The 14,813-nt window shown below is 49.1% G+C and overlaps 1 protein-coding gene across 2 annotated transcripts in view; it reads left to right on the forward strand.

The window, feature by feature from the left end:
• The window catches only part of Fam83a (family with sequence similarity 83 member A), a 23,640-nt gene extending 12,805 nt beyond the window's left edge, over positions 1-10,835 (forward strand). Inside the window, exons 4-5 of one of the 2 annotated variants that reach the window (XM_021217386.1) lie at positions 9,059-9,335; positions 10,812-10,835. In XM_021217386.1, the coding sequence (XP_021073045.1) occupies positions 9,059-9,335; positions 10,812-10,835 (301 nt within the window). Of the gene's footprint in view, positions 1-9,058; positions 9,597-10,811 lie in introns of those variants that run through there. The other variant, XM_021217385.1, reaches the window with a different exon arrangement.
• Positions 10,836-14,813: the final 3,978 nt, after the last annotated feature.

Raw genomic sequence — 14,813 nt, forward strand, 5'->3', positions numbered from 1 at the left:
GGAGCTATGGACGCTGGAGGCACTGGTCACACTGCATGGGCAGTCAGGAGGCAGGAGCTATGGATGCTGGAGGCACTGGTCACGCTGCATGGGCAGTCAGGAGGCAGGAGCTATGGATGCTGGAGGCATGAAGGCACCTGGTCACACTGCGTGTGCAGTCAGAAGGCAAGAGCTATGGATGCTGGAGGCACCTACCTGGTCATACTGCGTGTGCAGTCAGGAGGCAGGAGCTATGGATGCTGGAGGCACTGGTCACACTGCGTGGGCAGTCAGGAGGCCTTAGCTATGGATGCTGGAGGCATGAAGGCACCTGGTCACACTGCATGTGCAGTCAGGAGGCAAGAGCTATGGATGCTGGAGGCACCTGGTCACACTGCGTGTGCAGTCAGGAGGCAGGAGCTATGGATGCTGGAGGCACCTGGTCACACTGCGTGTGCAGTCAGGAGGCAGGAGCTATCGATGCTGGAGGCACTGGTCATGCTGCATGGGCAGTCAGGAGGCCGGAGCTATGGATGCTGGAGGCATGAAGGCACCTGGTCACACTGCGTGTGCAGTCAGGAAGCAAGAGCTATGGATGCTGGAGGCACCTGGTCACACTGCATGGGCAGTCAGGAGGCAGAAGCTATTGATGCTGGAGGCACTGGTCACACTGCGTGGGCAGTCGGGGAACAGGAGCTATGGACGCTGGAGGCACTGGTCACACTGCGTGGGCCGTCAGGAGATAGAAGCTATCGACGCTGGAGGCACTGGTCACACTGCGTGGGCAGTCGGGGAACAGGAGCTACGGACCCTGGAGGCACTGGTCACACTGCGTGGGCCGTCAGGAGGTAGAAGCTATGGACGCTGGAGGCACTGGTCACACTGCATGGGCAGTCAGGAGGCAGGAGCTATGGACGCTGAAGGCACTGGTCACGCTGCATGGGCATTCAGGAGGCAGGAGCTATGGATGCTGAAGGCACTGGTCACACTGCATGGGCAGTCAGGAGGCAGGAGCTATGGANGCTGGAGGCACCTGGTCACACTGCGTGGGCAGTCAGGAGGCAGGAGCTATGGACGCTGAAGGCACTGGTCACACTGCATGGGCAGTCAGGAGGCAGGAGCTATGGACGCTGATACCCAGCTCGCCTTCTCCTTTGTTTGTAATGCACGACCCAGCCCATGTTGGTAAGACCTACAGTTGGGGTGGATCTTCCCACCTCAGTTAGCCTAACTTTGCCAATCCCTCACAGCCTAATTTAGCCAACCCTCACAGGCTTGCACAAACTTGTCTGGATCCTATCAAGTTGACAATATTAATCTCCGCAGCGGATCAGGAAGGCGGGGAGGACGCTCAGGTTAGATGCAGGTTGGGCTGTGATTCCTAATGGCTGCCACCCCAGCAGCCCTCTTCCTGGCTTGGCCCCCACTTTCTAAAGGTTCCACAACCTCCCAAAAGAGTGTTATGGTCTGGAGACCAAAGTTCAAACAGATAAGGCCCTGGAAGGCATTTCAGATTCAAACCTTGACAGGCACATAAGCTCATTCATGACGGCTTCCACTCAGGATGCAATCAATCTTGAAAGCCCCGCCCCCAATATAGCATCTCATTAGGGATTAGGATATTTTTTTAACTTGTGGGTTTTGGAGAGGCATAAACACTGAGCTCTGACACAAACATCCTTTTCCCAGATCTTTTGTTTCAGTCAGCATTTTTACAGCAAAATAGCAGAGGCAACTAGCTTTATACAGAGGAAAGTTTTATTTAGTTTACAGTTTGGGAAGATTAGCCCAGCCTCTGGTGAAGGTGGTACATTATGACAGGACCGTGAATAGAAGCCAATGCTCACACCAAAAAATTTCTTTTGTCTCTACGTGCTTCCTAGATCTTGTTTCATCCTTTTCTATAAAATGCCATTACCGTTAACAAAAGAGGTAAAAAGAAACTAAAAACTTTCTTCTCGCCCCAGTCTAGCCAGCACTGGAATTCCTCTCCCTCTGTTAAAGCCTGACTCCTGGTTTTCTTTTGCTGTGTGACCACAAGGCACAGATCTTGGATTCCAGGCTCTGGTAGCAGGTTTTGGTGAGCCAGTCAGGAGTGTGAACTCCAGGCTAGCAGTTTGAGCCCTGGGGAATTCCTAGCAGCTGGTGGGATCCCGAAATTTTCTTTCTTTTTTGGTGCAGTATTGGCTGCATATAAAGATAGAGAGACATATAGAGAGGGGGAGAGCAGAAGGAGAAGGGGGAGGGAGAGGGAGAGGGAGCTAGGGAGGGAGGGAGGGAGGGAGGGAGGGAGGGAGGGAGAGAGAGAGAGAGAGAGAGAGAGAGAGAGAGAGAGAGAGAGAGAGAGAGATCTCATTGATAAACTGGTTAAGGAAAAGACTTCTTTTTTCAACTTGCTCTTTCATTTGAAAAAAGAAAATCCCTGTTTTGTGGTGTATAAACTCTCACAGTCTGTGCTTTCCTGTGCAGCAGGCACTCGCTTGTAAAGAGGTTTGAGATAACCAAGGGTCCTTTGGAACCCTTAGCATTTAGGAGCCTCCTTCATTTCATTTGAAAATTGTGGAGTAAAGATTTCATGTCTGGACCCTTGTAAGCCATTTGGGTCTACACATGTTTTATCCGCTGTTGTGGAATGGAGACTCCACACTTGGGGCTTAAGGAGCAGAGTGGAAATCACCCTTAGATTGTGGGGTATTAATTGGAGCTATTTTCCACTTAGATTCTATAAACTCTGTCTGAGTGACTGGCCGGGGAGGGATCTGGCAGGCACTGAGTGCTGAGTTTGCATCCATCCATCCATCAGACTAAAGTCTGACCTGCCCTTTGAATTCCCGAGTCACTTAACAGTCTGAGGACTTGTTACACTTCTTTTCTGAGCTCGTCCTTGGCAAGCTGAATTCATGTAATTTTATGTGTTATTTTGTGTTTTGTTCTGATATGCCCTTCTCCATGGTGATTTAGTTGAGAAAGGTAAAAGTTCTGGTGCCTTGGAAGTAGCTCTGTTAGACAGCAGAATCTGTCACTGTTCTCCCTGCCTGTTTGGGGTGGTTCCAGATGACTAGAGCTGCACCAGAGGAGCCAGGAGGTCTGACCCCAGGACACGCAGGGGTGTCATAGGAATCATGTCGCGAGGGTGTCTTTGTCCTGAATGGAAGGAGCTTCAGTATCTCGTTGCATATCAAGGTAACAAGGGCCTGGTCTCCTGTGCTTTTTGGCTCCTCTAAACCCTTAAGTGTTAAGGATTTCAGAAGACACATAAAGAGGGGTCTTCAGCATATTAATGACACTCTAGGGAGGAGTCCCTATCAAGCAAGCAGCATAGTCTACTGATCCAAACCACTTCCATACCAGTACCTGCTACAGCCATCATGAAACCCTAACGGAACGGTCTAAAGAGAGCAAAACTCAATGTAATGCCGTGATTGCTGGAAATACCACGTGGCCTCCTCCAGCTGCCTTTCCTCAGTCTTAAGCTTACTAAAGTTGCTATTCTTGGTACATCTAATTTAAACATGTTTTTGCATCTATATGTAGGCACTTTTGCATAATATTTAGGCTGCAGTTAGTGTTAATTAATTATACAGGCTATTTCCTCTGAGTGGCTGTCTACCGGTTTCTCTCCATGTCTTCTGCCATCTCCTCTAAGCACCTGTTATTCAGGGCCCGTTAGAGTTACCACAAGGAAGAGAGAGGGTCGAGAAGCATTGTCCTTTGGAAATGTGCTGAAGTGGTGAATGGAGATAGATCAATGTATAGACAGACAGACAGACAGACAGACAGACAGACAGACAGACAGGTGCACACATAGGCATACAGGCAGGTAGGCAGGCAGACAGATATATAGGTAGATGGGTGGACAGACACGCGCATCTATAGATAGACAGACAGGGGGACGAATGGATGGACGAACAGATGGACAGACAGACAGATGGACAAAATAGACAAATATTGTTGCTGAAGGGGCTGCAAGGATCCATGAAGTCCTGTGAGGACCTGTGCTGTCCTGTGCTGGGCCCCTCCAGCATCAAAGGATACGCAGTCTGCTGATCTTTAACTTCTCAAATGTGGGCTGTTTCGCCACCTAATCTCCAATTTGGCTCTGTTTTCGCTTCTGAACTAGGTCAACATAATCTTATATGTCACATCTTCCCTCAAAAGAATGAGAACTCGAGCGTGTCGGCTCATGTTCCTACCCAGAGTGCTCCTGTCGGCCTGCTTCTTCCTCTTCGCAAAGTGGAATAGTGCTCCATTAGGTTGCTGGGCAGATCAAGAAAATGACAAGGGCATTAACTGTCTGGCATGGGATACACATGAAACGTTTATTTAAGCCATTGGTATTAGGGCCGATGTGATGGCTCAGCAGGTAAAGCCATGTCTGGCATAAGCCCTGTGACCTCAGTTCCATTTATGAAACCCACAGTGGAGGAGAGAATGAAGCCCTGAGATTGTCCTGTAGTCTCCACACATGTGCTGAGACATCCAAGGACACACACACACATCCATGTCACAACGTCCACCACCACGCGCCCCCCACATACTTTTTTAAAAATTTAAATGACATTGATGTTAGATATGGTGGCTCGTGTACGCTGTAATCCAAGAATCCAGAGTGCTGAGGCAGGAGGATTGCTGTGAGTTCTGGGCAGTCTTGGCTACAGAGGGAAACCCTGTCTCAAAACGAAAACAAACAGGCATTACATGTACGTTCTCATGTATTGTGCTAGCTAGAACTCCAGGCAGACTTTGTTGAACAGTAAGTTTGGTTTCTAGCCCAACACAGCTAGGACTCCTATACAGGATGATCTGACCTCCCCAATGACAGGTTGTAGTGAATAAGTAAAAACCGCTATTATTATGAGCACATTAGTTTAATACCTTGAGCAACATTATCCCAGGAGGCAAGGCCCCTTTCTGTGGGTCATCCCTTCTGCCAGGGCATATCGGGGAAGGGCCAGGGAGCATGGCCAGGTTTCCCAAGACAGTGTGTGCCTGGCAAAGCTTTAGGGCCAGACAGCACTAGGCACATGGCCACTGGAACGAGCACTAAGAGTACTTTCTTGGTGAGAGTCTGGGGAAGCGAAGAGCCAAGCCGCTGGCCCGGACCCTGTTCTGGCTGGAGAGAAGAGGGCGGGCTGAGAAGCGTGGCAAACGTGCGCTCAGAGACAGTTCAGAAGATTCAGGCTTGCTGCTCTACGCTGGTGGGGGGCCCCAAGCATTCGAGGGTGTGCAGAGTCAGGTGAGGATCCAGGGCCAGTTATTTTGGTTTGGGGTACTGAGGACTGAGCCCAGATGTCATGCATACTGGGCAGATGCTACCACTGAGCTGCGTCTTCGCTTTTTTGCTTTTTATTTTGATACAAGATCAAAATTGATTGCCCAGTCTGGCCTTGAACAGTCTACCCTCCTTCCTCCGCCTCTCAAGGAGCTGGGACTATAGGCCTGTGACATCAGGTAAGGTTTTAACAAGTATTGAAGAACGTGAAAACGCCTTGTTTTAGAGAATAGCTTTGGAAAGTGTTTGGGATTTTTCTCCTCGAGGTGAACTCTCACCGTTTATAACCCAGCGGTTCTTCTAAGCATATATCGAAGAGACTCTTGTTCACTCTTGTGTATGTGGGAGGCACCCATGAGAACGTTAAAGCAGTACTGTTGGTGACAGGAGCAAGCCAGGGCTCCCCCATCAATGAAATGACCAATGGAATAGTATGTAGCAATCAAAAAATTATAGAACTAGTAGTGTAGCCTGCCAGTGGTGGCGCACACCTTTGGTCCCAGCACTTGGGAGGCAGAGGTAGGTGGAGCTCTGCGTTCAAGGCAGCCTGATCTATAGCCAGGGCTACACAGAGAAACCCTGTCTCAAAATCAACCAACCAACCAAACAACCAACCAAACAAAAAAAAACGTAATGTGGACACATCTTAGCAATGAAAAATTAAAAGAAAAATCCTAAAAGATCGCACATGTTTTTAAAACAACTAAAATTAAAATATTTACATCTAAGAATAAATATAGGGCTAGAGAGATGGCTCAGCGATTAAGAGCATTGACTGCTCTTCCAGAGGTCCTGAGTTCAATTCCCATCAACCACATGGTGTCTCGCAACCATCTGTAATGGAATCCGATGCCCTCTTCTGGTGTTTCTGAAGACAGCTACAGTGTGCTCATACAAATAAAATAAATGAATATTTTAAAAATATATTTAAAAAGAATAAATATAAGCGTGAAGCATTGTTTCTAATCGTGAACTAGGGAAGCAGGGATTGATGGTGTGGTTTGAATCTAAAATGTTCCCACAGGCTTGTGTTTCAGATGTTGATTCTCCACAGTGGTGGTGATGTCCTTTAGGAGGGCTGAGGAACCTGTAGGGGGCGGGGCCTAGCTGGTGGAACCAGGCTAACTAAGGTTCTCCTTTCATAGATTACAGTCTGGCCCTAGTTATAGCTTGTTCTCTCTCCTCAGTCCTTCAGCTTATGAACAGCTCCACCACAAGTTCCAGCCACCATGACAGACCAGAATCTTATTTGTCAACAATGGCTGTTTTCGTCCTAGCAATGAAAGAATAGCACACACACACACACACACACACACACACACACACACACTGTAGCCACAGGACACATGGCATGGACTTTTCCTAACTCAGGACCCTGGGACAAGGCTCTGGGAGGGCAATGGGGCTGGGTGTGGGCTATCATCGAGAAGCTAGGCTGGTGAGGTGGCTCAGTGGGTAAAGGCACTTGTTGTCCAAGCCTAATGACTCAAGTGCTATCCCCAAATCAACTAGGAAGGAGAGAACCCACTCCTGAAGGCAGTCCTCTGGCCTCCACATACGCACGGTGGCAGGTCTCTGCCTGTGCGTGTACATGCATCATGCACACATGTGCAGTAATGACACACAGACAAGATGTTAAGGCAGCTAGCTTTAATTTCAGGCCATGCTAAGAACATCATGTGAAACAGGAAAACAAATAGATCCCCGTGCGTTACATAGGTCATGGAGAGAGACCAGGTAGGAGAGTGGGTAGCTCCCAGACAAAGATTATGAAGCTTTGGGTCCGGACCCAATCTCCGCAGACAATACACATCATTTCTTCCCCTGGGTTAATGAGAGAAGCCTGAGCAAAGCCCAGAGATACACAGATGCAGAGTGTGTGTGTGTGTGTGTGTGTGTGTGCGCGCGCACGCGCGCGCGCGTGCATGCATACGCAAGAGCACGTACACATTCACACACAGGGGATGGAGGAGCATGAAGGGCCCAAGATGGTGAACAGTTCTCAACCTATAGGTCATGAGCCCTTTGAGAGTGTCAAATGACCCTTTCACAGAAGTTACCTAAGACCATTGGAAAACACAGATATTTTTACATTATGGTTCATAACAGTAGCAAAATTAGTTATGAGATAACAAATAAAATAATTCAATGGTTGGGGGTCACCACAACATGAGGAACTGTATTAAAGGGTTCCGCCGGCATGAGGAAGGTTGAGAACCACTGGCCTAAGAAGTTCCTAGGGTGTCGTTGGCCTTGTTTTGTGGAACGTGTTACACACCTATGTGATTTAATCTTGCCTGATTCCAAACGGCGCTGCAAGATTGGTTTCTCCGGCTAAGCCAAGGCTGATCATTCCCCTCCTTGCCTCCTGGCTGGCAGGAGCTCAGCAGCCTCGGAGGCTCGCCTCTCCAGGTCGTGGGTGCTCTTGGGTGGGAGGAGAGATTTAAACAAAGCATCCCAATTGTTCCAAGGATTACCCCAGCCTGTGTGGGCCTGTCCTGATTCAGAGTGTGGGGAACCCCACCCGGGGTCTGGGGCCAGGACTGAATGGCAAGGCAGGCAGGCAAGCAGAGGGCTGGAAGCCAGAGGCCTGTCTCTCATCAGCTCTGACACTGCCCACATTTGGGGGACCCTGGCTTTTTCTGGCTCCCCCCCTGCACTGTACTAGGGACGGCCCATTTGTGTATGTAGCCTAGGATCCCTAGGTCCTCTTGGTGGGCCATCTCTCCTGCCCTCAGCTTCTGAGGGGCCGTTTTCCATCCAAGATGGAAAAATATTTGCTAAAATAAGAGAATCATAAAAATAAGGCATAAATGCCTCAAGTATATTGTTTTCACTTCATGTCTCCAAATGGGGCATCAAGAGCTGTCCTTGAAGCATCTGCCCTGGGTGTCTGAGGGGTTTTCTTTCATAAGTTGAAGCTATAGTAGGTACTCAGGTCCCCTGGGCTCACCCTATATCCCATTGTGCATGGCTCAAAGAGCAAAATGGGCTAAGTCTTTATTCAAGAGCTTTCTTTCTTTCTTTCTTTCTTTCTTTCTTTCTTTCTTTCTTTCTATTATTTACTTATTTTGTGGGGTCTTATTGTATAGCCTAGGCTGGTCTGGAAATCACCGTGATCCTCCTGCCTCACCTTCCTGAGCACTGAGATAAAAAGACCAGTGCCACCTCTCTGAACCTGAAGGACAGTTTAGATTTTTCACAGAAACACAGCAGGGCCATCCAACATTCAGCCACCTTTTTGCTTGTTTGGGGAGGTGTTTTCAGTACGTGTTGGCAGGAGGCGGGTACCCATCTTGCAGGTGGGGACACTGAAGATCCCGCCCCACCCCACCCCCAACACTGGCTCCATCAGGTGACTCCTCTGAGGAGAGTGGAGGCAGAGAGCTCTCAGCCTACACTTAGCCATTTCCTGACCCTTGGTGTGTGTGTGTGTGTGTGTGTGTCCGTCCTTCTGTCTTCCTGCCTGCCTATGTGTCTCTGTGCGTGTGTCTGTGTTTGTATGTCTGTCTGTCCATGTGTGCGCATTCGTGAGTGCGTTGTGGGTGTTAGGAACTCTGAATCCTGAGACTAACTGTCACCTCAATGACTTGTCTGTAAGTATGTCCCGGTCTCTGAACTTCAGTGCTGCCATTTGTAAAAGGGGACACAATGCTTTGCAAGGTTTGTGTAACCAGTTATCAGGGCTTCTGCTGGGGTGAAATGTCCCTGCTTGTGCAGAGGAGCGGTAGCCCTGGTGAGTGGTTCTGAGGGTCGCACAAACCCAGCACTGATGCCGTGGTTCGTCACTGTCTCCTCTCCCCGCAGCTTCTCTTGGCTCTGTGGACACGTGCACAGGAACATCCTCTCCAAGTTCACGGGACAAGCGGTGGAGCTGTTTGATGAGGAATTTCGACGCCTCTACGCCTCCTCCAAGCCCCTGATGGGCCTGAAGTCCCCGAGGCTGGTTGCCCCTCTGCAACCCAACAAGGGACCAGAAGTCCCCAATGGCCGCCTCAGCGGCACCAGTGACTCTGCCAGTGACCGCACCTCCTCCAACCCCTTCAGCAGCCTGTCAACCGGCAGCAATGCCCACAACCAGAGTCTGTCCACATCTTCAGGGCCGGGCAGTCCCCTGGCCCCCATCCCACCCGCGGTTCCAAGGTTGCAGCCCTATCACAACACCCGGAGAGCCGTGGCCCCACAGCCTCTCTTGGTCCCCATGAGGCCCCATGAGGGAGCACTAGCTCCCTATAGCAGCCTCATGGCCTACAGACCCACCCGGCTGCAGCTGCAGCAGCTCGGCCTGGTGCCCAGGGTGACTCACCCCTGGAGGCCTTTTCTACAGGCCTTGCCTCATTTTTAAAGTGGCCTTTCTCCTCACTGCCTGAGGGGGTGGGGTGGGGGGAGGACTGAGCACTGCAGAATTTCCTGATTCTAAAGCTGTACCTTAAGGACCCTGGTTCCCTATGAGCTAAAAGCACTGGGGGTCAGGGTGGGGGTGGGGGGTTGGGTTGTTGCCTACCTTTGAATGTAGGCCTACTTAACCCATTCTAGAGGATTCCAGGGAGACAGGGGAGAGACCTCAATGACAAGATGTGACTAAGAACCCCTGTCTTCCAAAGGCCATTCTGGATTTGATATGGACGTCTCCATAATGTAAAAATGACCAGATGCAGTCTAAGCTTTATAAACAGGCTCCATCCACTTCCTCAGAGATTCAGAAAGGAAAGATTCAGGGACAAGTGTAAGAATATTCTGGATGCTTCTGGTAGGAAATGCTCCTCCCCTGGTAAGTGTCTTAAAACTGGGGCTCCCTGGACCTGATGGATTATGCCAGAACCTGTCTGTGATTATGTGGGGCCACCTGAAGCTGCTGCCTACAGGGATGGGACAGCCTGAGGAGGCTGGAAGTTTCCATCCCACAAGGCTCTTTAGCAGACTCTGGCTCTTGCTTAAGAGAACCCCTGGTCTATCATGCAAGGCCCTGAAGTCTGAGCCGGCTACAGAGACGTGAGCTGTCATAGCTAGGAATGGCCTTCAGCAAAGCCCAGGGCAGCCACCAGCCTGCAGCCCTGGGGCCTCTGCTTGTCCTGTGGATGCCTGGTGACATAAATGTGGAAGCCTCACAAGCCTGTCAGAGTTCATTCCCCGAGAATGGGACAGCTACTCCTCTGTTGGGATAGTTGAGGAAGGGTGGAAGACGGGGTGGACAGATAAGCTCCAGGCCAGTCCAGACAAAAGAAAGCAGGTGCCTAGAACACACACACACACACACACACACACACACACACACACACTCAGCAATCACACTACCTGCCAGCTATAACCCATCACAACAGAAGCTTGGGCTGTACTCAGGATGGCTGAGGAGCACAGAGAGTGGAGTCCCTCCTCCTGTCCTGACTCCAATAGCTATAGCACGCTCAGTGTCTAACCACCTACCCCTCTGTTCTTGTCTATCCGACTTTCCTGGCTAAGGTAAGGCCACCCCGGTTTCCTTTGTTTCTTTTAAATTCTGTTCCATTTTCCCTTCACTTTCCTCTCTTACTTCCGACAGTTAAAAAAACAAAACAAAACAAAACAGAACAAAACAAAAAACTAAAAAAAGAAAACTCATATTTGGATCCTGATTTTTTTAAAAAAAAAAAGCATATGTATTGTGTATGTGCGTGTGCTATAGTGCATGTGTGGAGGTCAAAGGACGACATGTGTGTGGCTTTCAGGTCTCTTCTTCCACCATGTCGGGCCCTGGGATCAAAGACAGGCTCTCAGGGTTGGTGGCAAGCTCTCCTGTTCTCTGAACCACCCTCCCAGGCAGCCAGGGCTGTTACCCTGGTGACGCAAGGATGAAGGTGGAATTATCAGGGCTGGCTGAGTTCTAAATTGGATTTCACAGTAGGCTGAGAAAGTTGAAGACAGAGAAAGCTTCCAGGGTAACAAAACTGCCAAAGTCTTCATTCTAAAGTGGTCTATGTATGTCCAAATGGGCTCAACACTAGAGAAGAGCCAGTCAGTTCCTGGCCACTCCCAGCCAGTGACTCCTTGTGCCTTGTCACGATCCTGGGCTATTAAAAATGGACAGTGATGGGCTGGAGAAACGGCTCAGCAGTTAAGAGCACTGACTGCTCTTCCAGAGGTCCTGAGTTCAATTCCCAACAACCACATGGTGGCTTACAACCATCTGTAATGGGATCTGATGCCCTCTTCTGGTGTGTCTGAAGACAGCGACAGTGTACTCATATACATAAATAAATAAATCTTTAAAAAAAAAAATGAGCAGTGGTGCTAAGTACCTTTAATTCAAATAGTCTGGAGACAGAGGCAGGTAGATCTCTGAGTTGAGGCCAGCCTGGTCTACAGAGCAAGTTCCAGGACAGCCAGGGCTACACAGAGAAACTCTTATCTCAAAAAAACAAGCAAACAAACAAAAAAAAAAACAACAATAAATGTATGTTTAAGCCAACATACATATCATCGTTTGGGGACAGCCTGCTGGCTGGGAAGTAGGGCAGCGATGCTCCGATTAGCAGCATGTAAGGCTCGCCTCCAGGAAGATCCTGTGGTTTGTATCCAGAAGGATCTGGCAGGTTGAAGCCCTCCTCTGTCAGCCACATTTGGGCAGCGACCACAATCCCCAGCATGCCGCATTCCCACCACCTGCCTGCAATGGAGATAGAGTGAGAAGAAATAAGCCTGTCACTTAGCCCCTGGGATGTGGGGAGTTTCCCTTTTACATCCTGCTTTAGCTTAACCTGATGGATATGACCTCGGGAGTGACATCCTTGATGTAGCAACATCCTTTGGGGGTGACTTGATCCAAGTTTTCTGCATCTGGCTGAGGATGGTGGGAAATCAGATCCAGGCTCTGTTCAAGTTTCAAGTCTTGCCAAGCCTGGTCTTGTAAGTGGGATACTGGAGCTCTAGCGCCCAGCCACAAGGAGCAGAGGGACAGTCTGAGTCTTTAAGATGAACACTGTTCAGAGAGCCTGAGATCTGAGTAGGGAGTAGACGAATAACTAGGAAAATAACCTTAGCACACCATCTCCACCCAGCAAGCTTTCCAGGGAGACGGGGACAAGTGACGGCCAGTCATTCAGCATGTCAGTCTTGCCCCCTTTGATCTAGTAGTCAGCCATAGTTTGTAAAGAATGGTTTTAGTTATTCTTTGACAATTTCAAACATGTAAATATGCAATTTGATCATCCGTACCTCAGCTCCCACTGCGTCTGCCTGGCGATGCCTGTTGGAATGTCTGCTGTTCTTGCTGGCTTGATCTTATACCAGTCTTGTACAGGTAGTCATAGCCACAGGGAGTTCGTGGGTGAACTGGCAATGCCATGTCCAGAAGACAGCATTTCATAGCACTTCTTCCTGTCCTCTGGCTCTTATATTTTTTTCTGCCTCCTCTTCCGCAATGTTACCTGAGCCTTGCAGTGTGTGTGTGTGTGTGTGTGTGTGTGTGTGTGTGTGTGTGTGTGTGTATGTCCCATTTAGGGCTGAGCACTCGATAGCATTTTATTCTCAGCACTTGGAAAAGTTAGAAGTCTGCATTTACTGATGTCCGCTGCAGAGAGAGGTTGAGGGAAGTTCTGGTTTCTGACTCTAAACATCAACAGTTAGAATGCAGCATGACAATATGATCACTTAAGAAAATGACAGTAGGTTTTCTCTAAGCCTTAGGGCCTTAGGTCTATGGTCTCACCAGTCATTGACTTTTGACAAAATTTATGGTAATAGGCATGAATTACTTCCCATGGAGCATGCTTCAAATCCAATCCAAAAGCACTTGGTTACCCCCTGTACATTTGTGCTTCTATTGCACCAGTGAGCACATCCTCAATAGGATGCAGGGTTGGCCACGGGTATAGCCGATCTCTCTTTTCTTCCTCACCCTTAGCACCTACAGCCTGCACAATACCTCTCAGCTCTGTGAGAGCAAGCCAGCAGGGAGGAAATCTTCAGGTCCATTCCAGCTTGATTTATCTATCCTAAGAAACCTAAAGTGCATTGTGCCACCAGCACTAAGGTCTTACCATCTAGTTCTTGTGGGCAATGGTAATAAACCTATGCTTTTGGGGAGGCTCTGGGGACTCTCTGGCCAATGGCTTCTAGGGAAGCCCACTCCTGGCACAGGGATTTTTCTCAGTTTCATTTCTGAGGCTTGTGCCCAAATCCTTCTCATCACCCCCAACCCCCGCACTCTTGGAGTTCTGAATACAGCCCGTGTCTGCTGGCCCCAACCCCATCTGTACTCCTCTAGACGCCGAGTTAACTCAGAACATGCAGGGCATTAACAGTGTAGATGCAAAGGTATTAATAGCGTGTGTGTTCAGCTTCTGTTCTACAATAGGGAATGTTAAGTGCATTTTTACAGTACAGAGTACAAAGGCTCCCACCTCCTATTGTTTTCCTGCTAGTTTTTAGTTCCACTTGGGGGTTATAATGACCTGTGGCTTTCCCTCACTAGGGCCTGCTGGCTGGAGCAGTCCTTAACTGACAGTTACTACCACAGAGTGAAGTTCAACAATGGCATCTGCACATGCTCAGTGGGCACATCTCTCTGCTCTGAGGACCCAGGGCTGGTAGGAAGGACCTCCCCCATGAAGGTCACCAGAAAGACCTGAAGAAAATGGCAGGATTTTTATGTGGTAGAGGGTCCAAGAGAAGAGAGTCCTTTAACCAAGAGAAGGTCCATACTGCTCAGACATGGTGGCTGCTAATGACCATGCGCCTCTCTCCTCTCCTCTCCTCTCCTCTCCTCTCCTCTCCTCTCCTCCCTCCCCTCCTCTCTCTCTGCCACGCCCACCCCAGTAGTGACTCGCTTTATAGGTTTGGAAACCTGGAAGCAGTCCTGAGGCAAATGAGTTTCAAAAGAAACTCAGCCTCCTGGAGCTTTGGCATCCCAATAATCCATATACTCAAACCCTATCTTCACATTAGTATGGTGTATGCTCTCTTTCAGTATTATAGTGCCTTTAAAGATTGAATTTTTATCATAGGTGAGTTTCCACCAGTGTTCCAACTTTCTAGAAAATCCTTAAAGCCAGGAGCTCAGAATTCAGTAGGATTCAGAGAGAAGGTTACCTATTCATTAACATTCAAATTCACTTCTAGTAAATACCAGTGAAACTAATTAGGCATTACAAAGAGCAGAGCCAGCATAGCTCAGGGCTAGTCTGCAGAACTGTTTACTGAGGACTGGGAATACACATTGGCCTGGCGGAAAGGTGGGTTTTTAAATCCCCCTAAAACAGATTTTTCTGATAGGCCCAAAGGAACAGCATAATCAAGGATTTACTGGGAACCCCTGGTGGTGGGGTTTAACTATTGACTAGCCTTGCACCTGGCTTCCTCCTCAAGCTGCCTGGTCCCCCCCCCCTCCCCCCCTCCGTCTTTTGACGTATACAATCCTTTTTCTTGTGTAACTGTAACTCTTGCGGATGTATCCCGCCTGGCTTCCCTTGTTTGTTCTGTATTAAAAGTTTGATGCTCAATTTGAACAATACATTCAGATTCTACANTCCCCTCCCCTCCCGTCCCCTCCCCTTGGAGTGTCCCATTGCAGTTACTGGTTTGCATA

This window comes from Mus pahari, chromosome 17, assembly GCF_900095145.1.
Source record: "Mus pahari chromosome 17, PAHARI_EIJ_v1.1, whole genome shotgun sequence".
NCBI classification, from domain to species: Eukaryota; Metazoa; Chordata; class Mammalia; order Rodentia; family Muridae; genus Mus; species Mus pahari.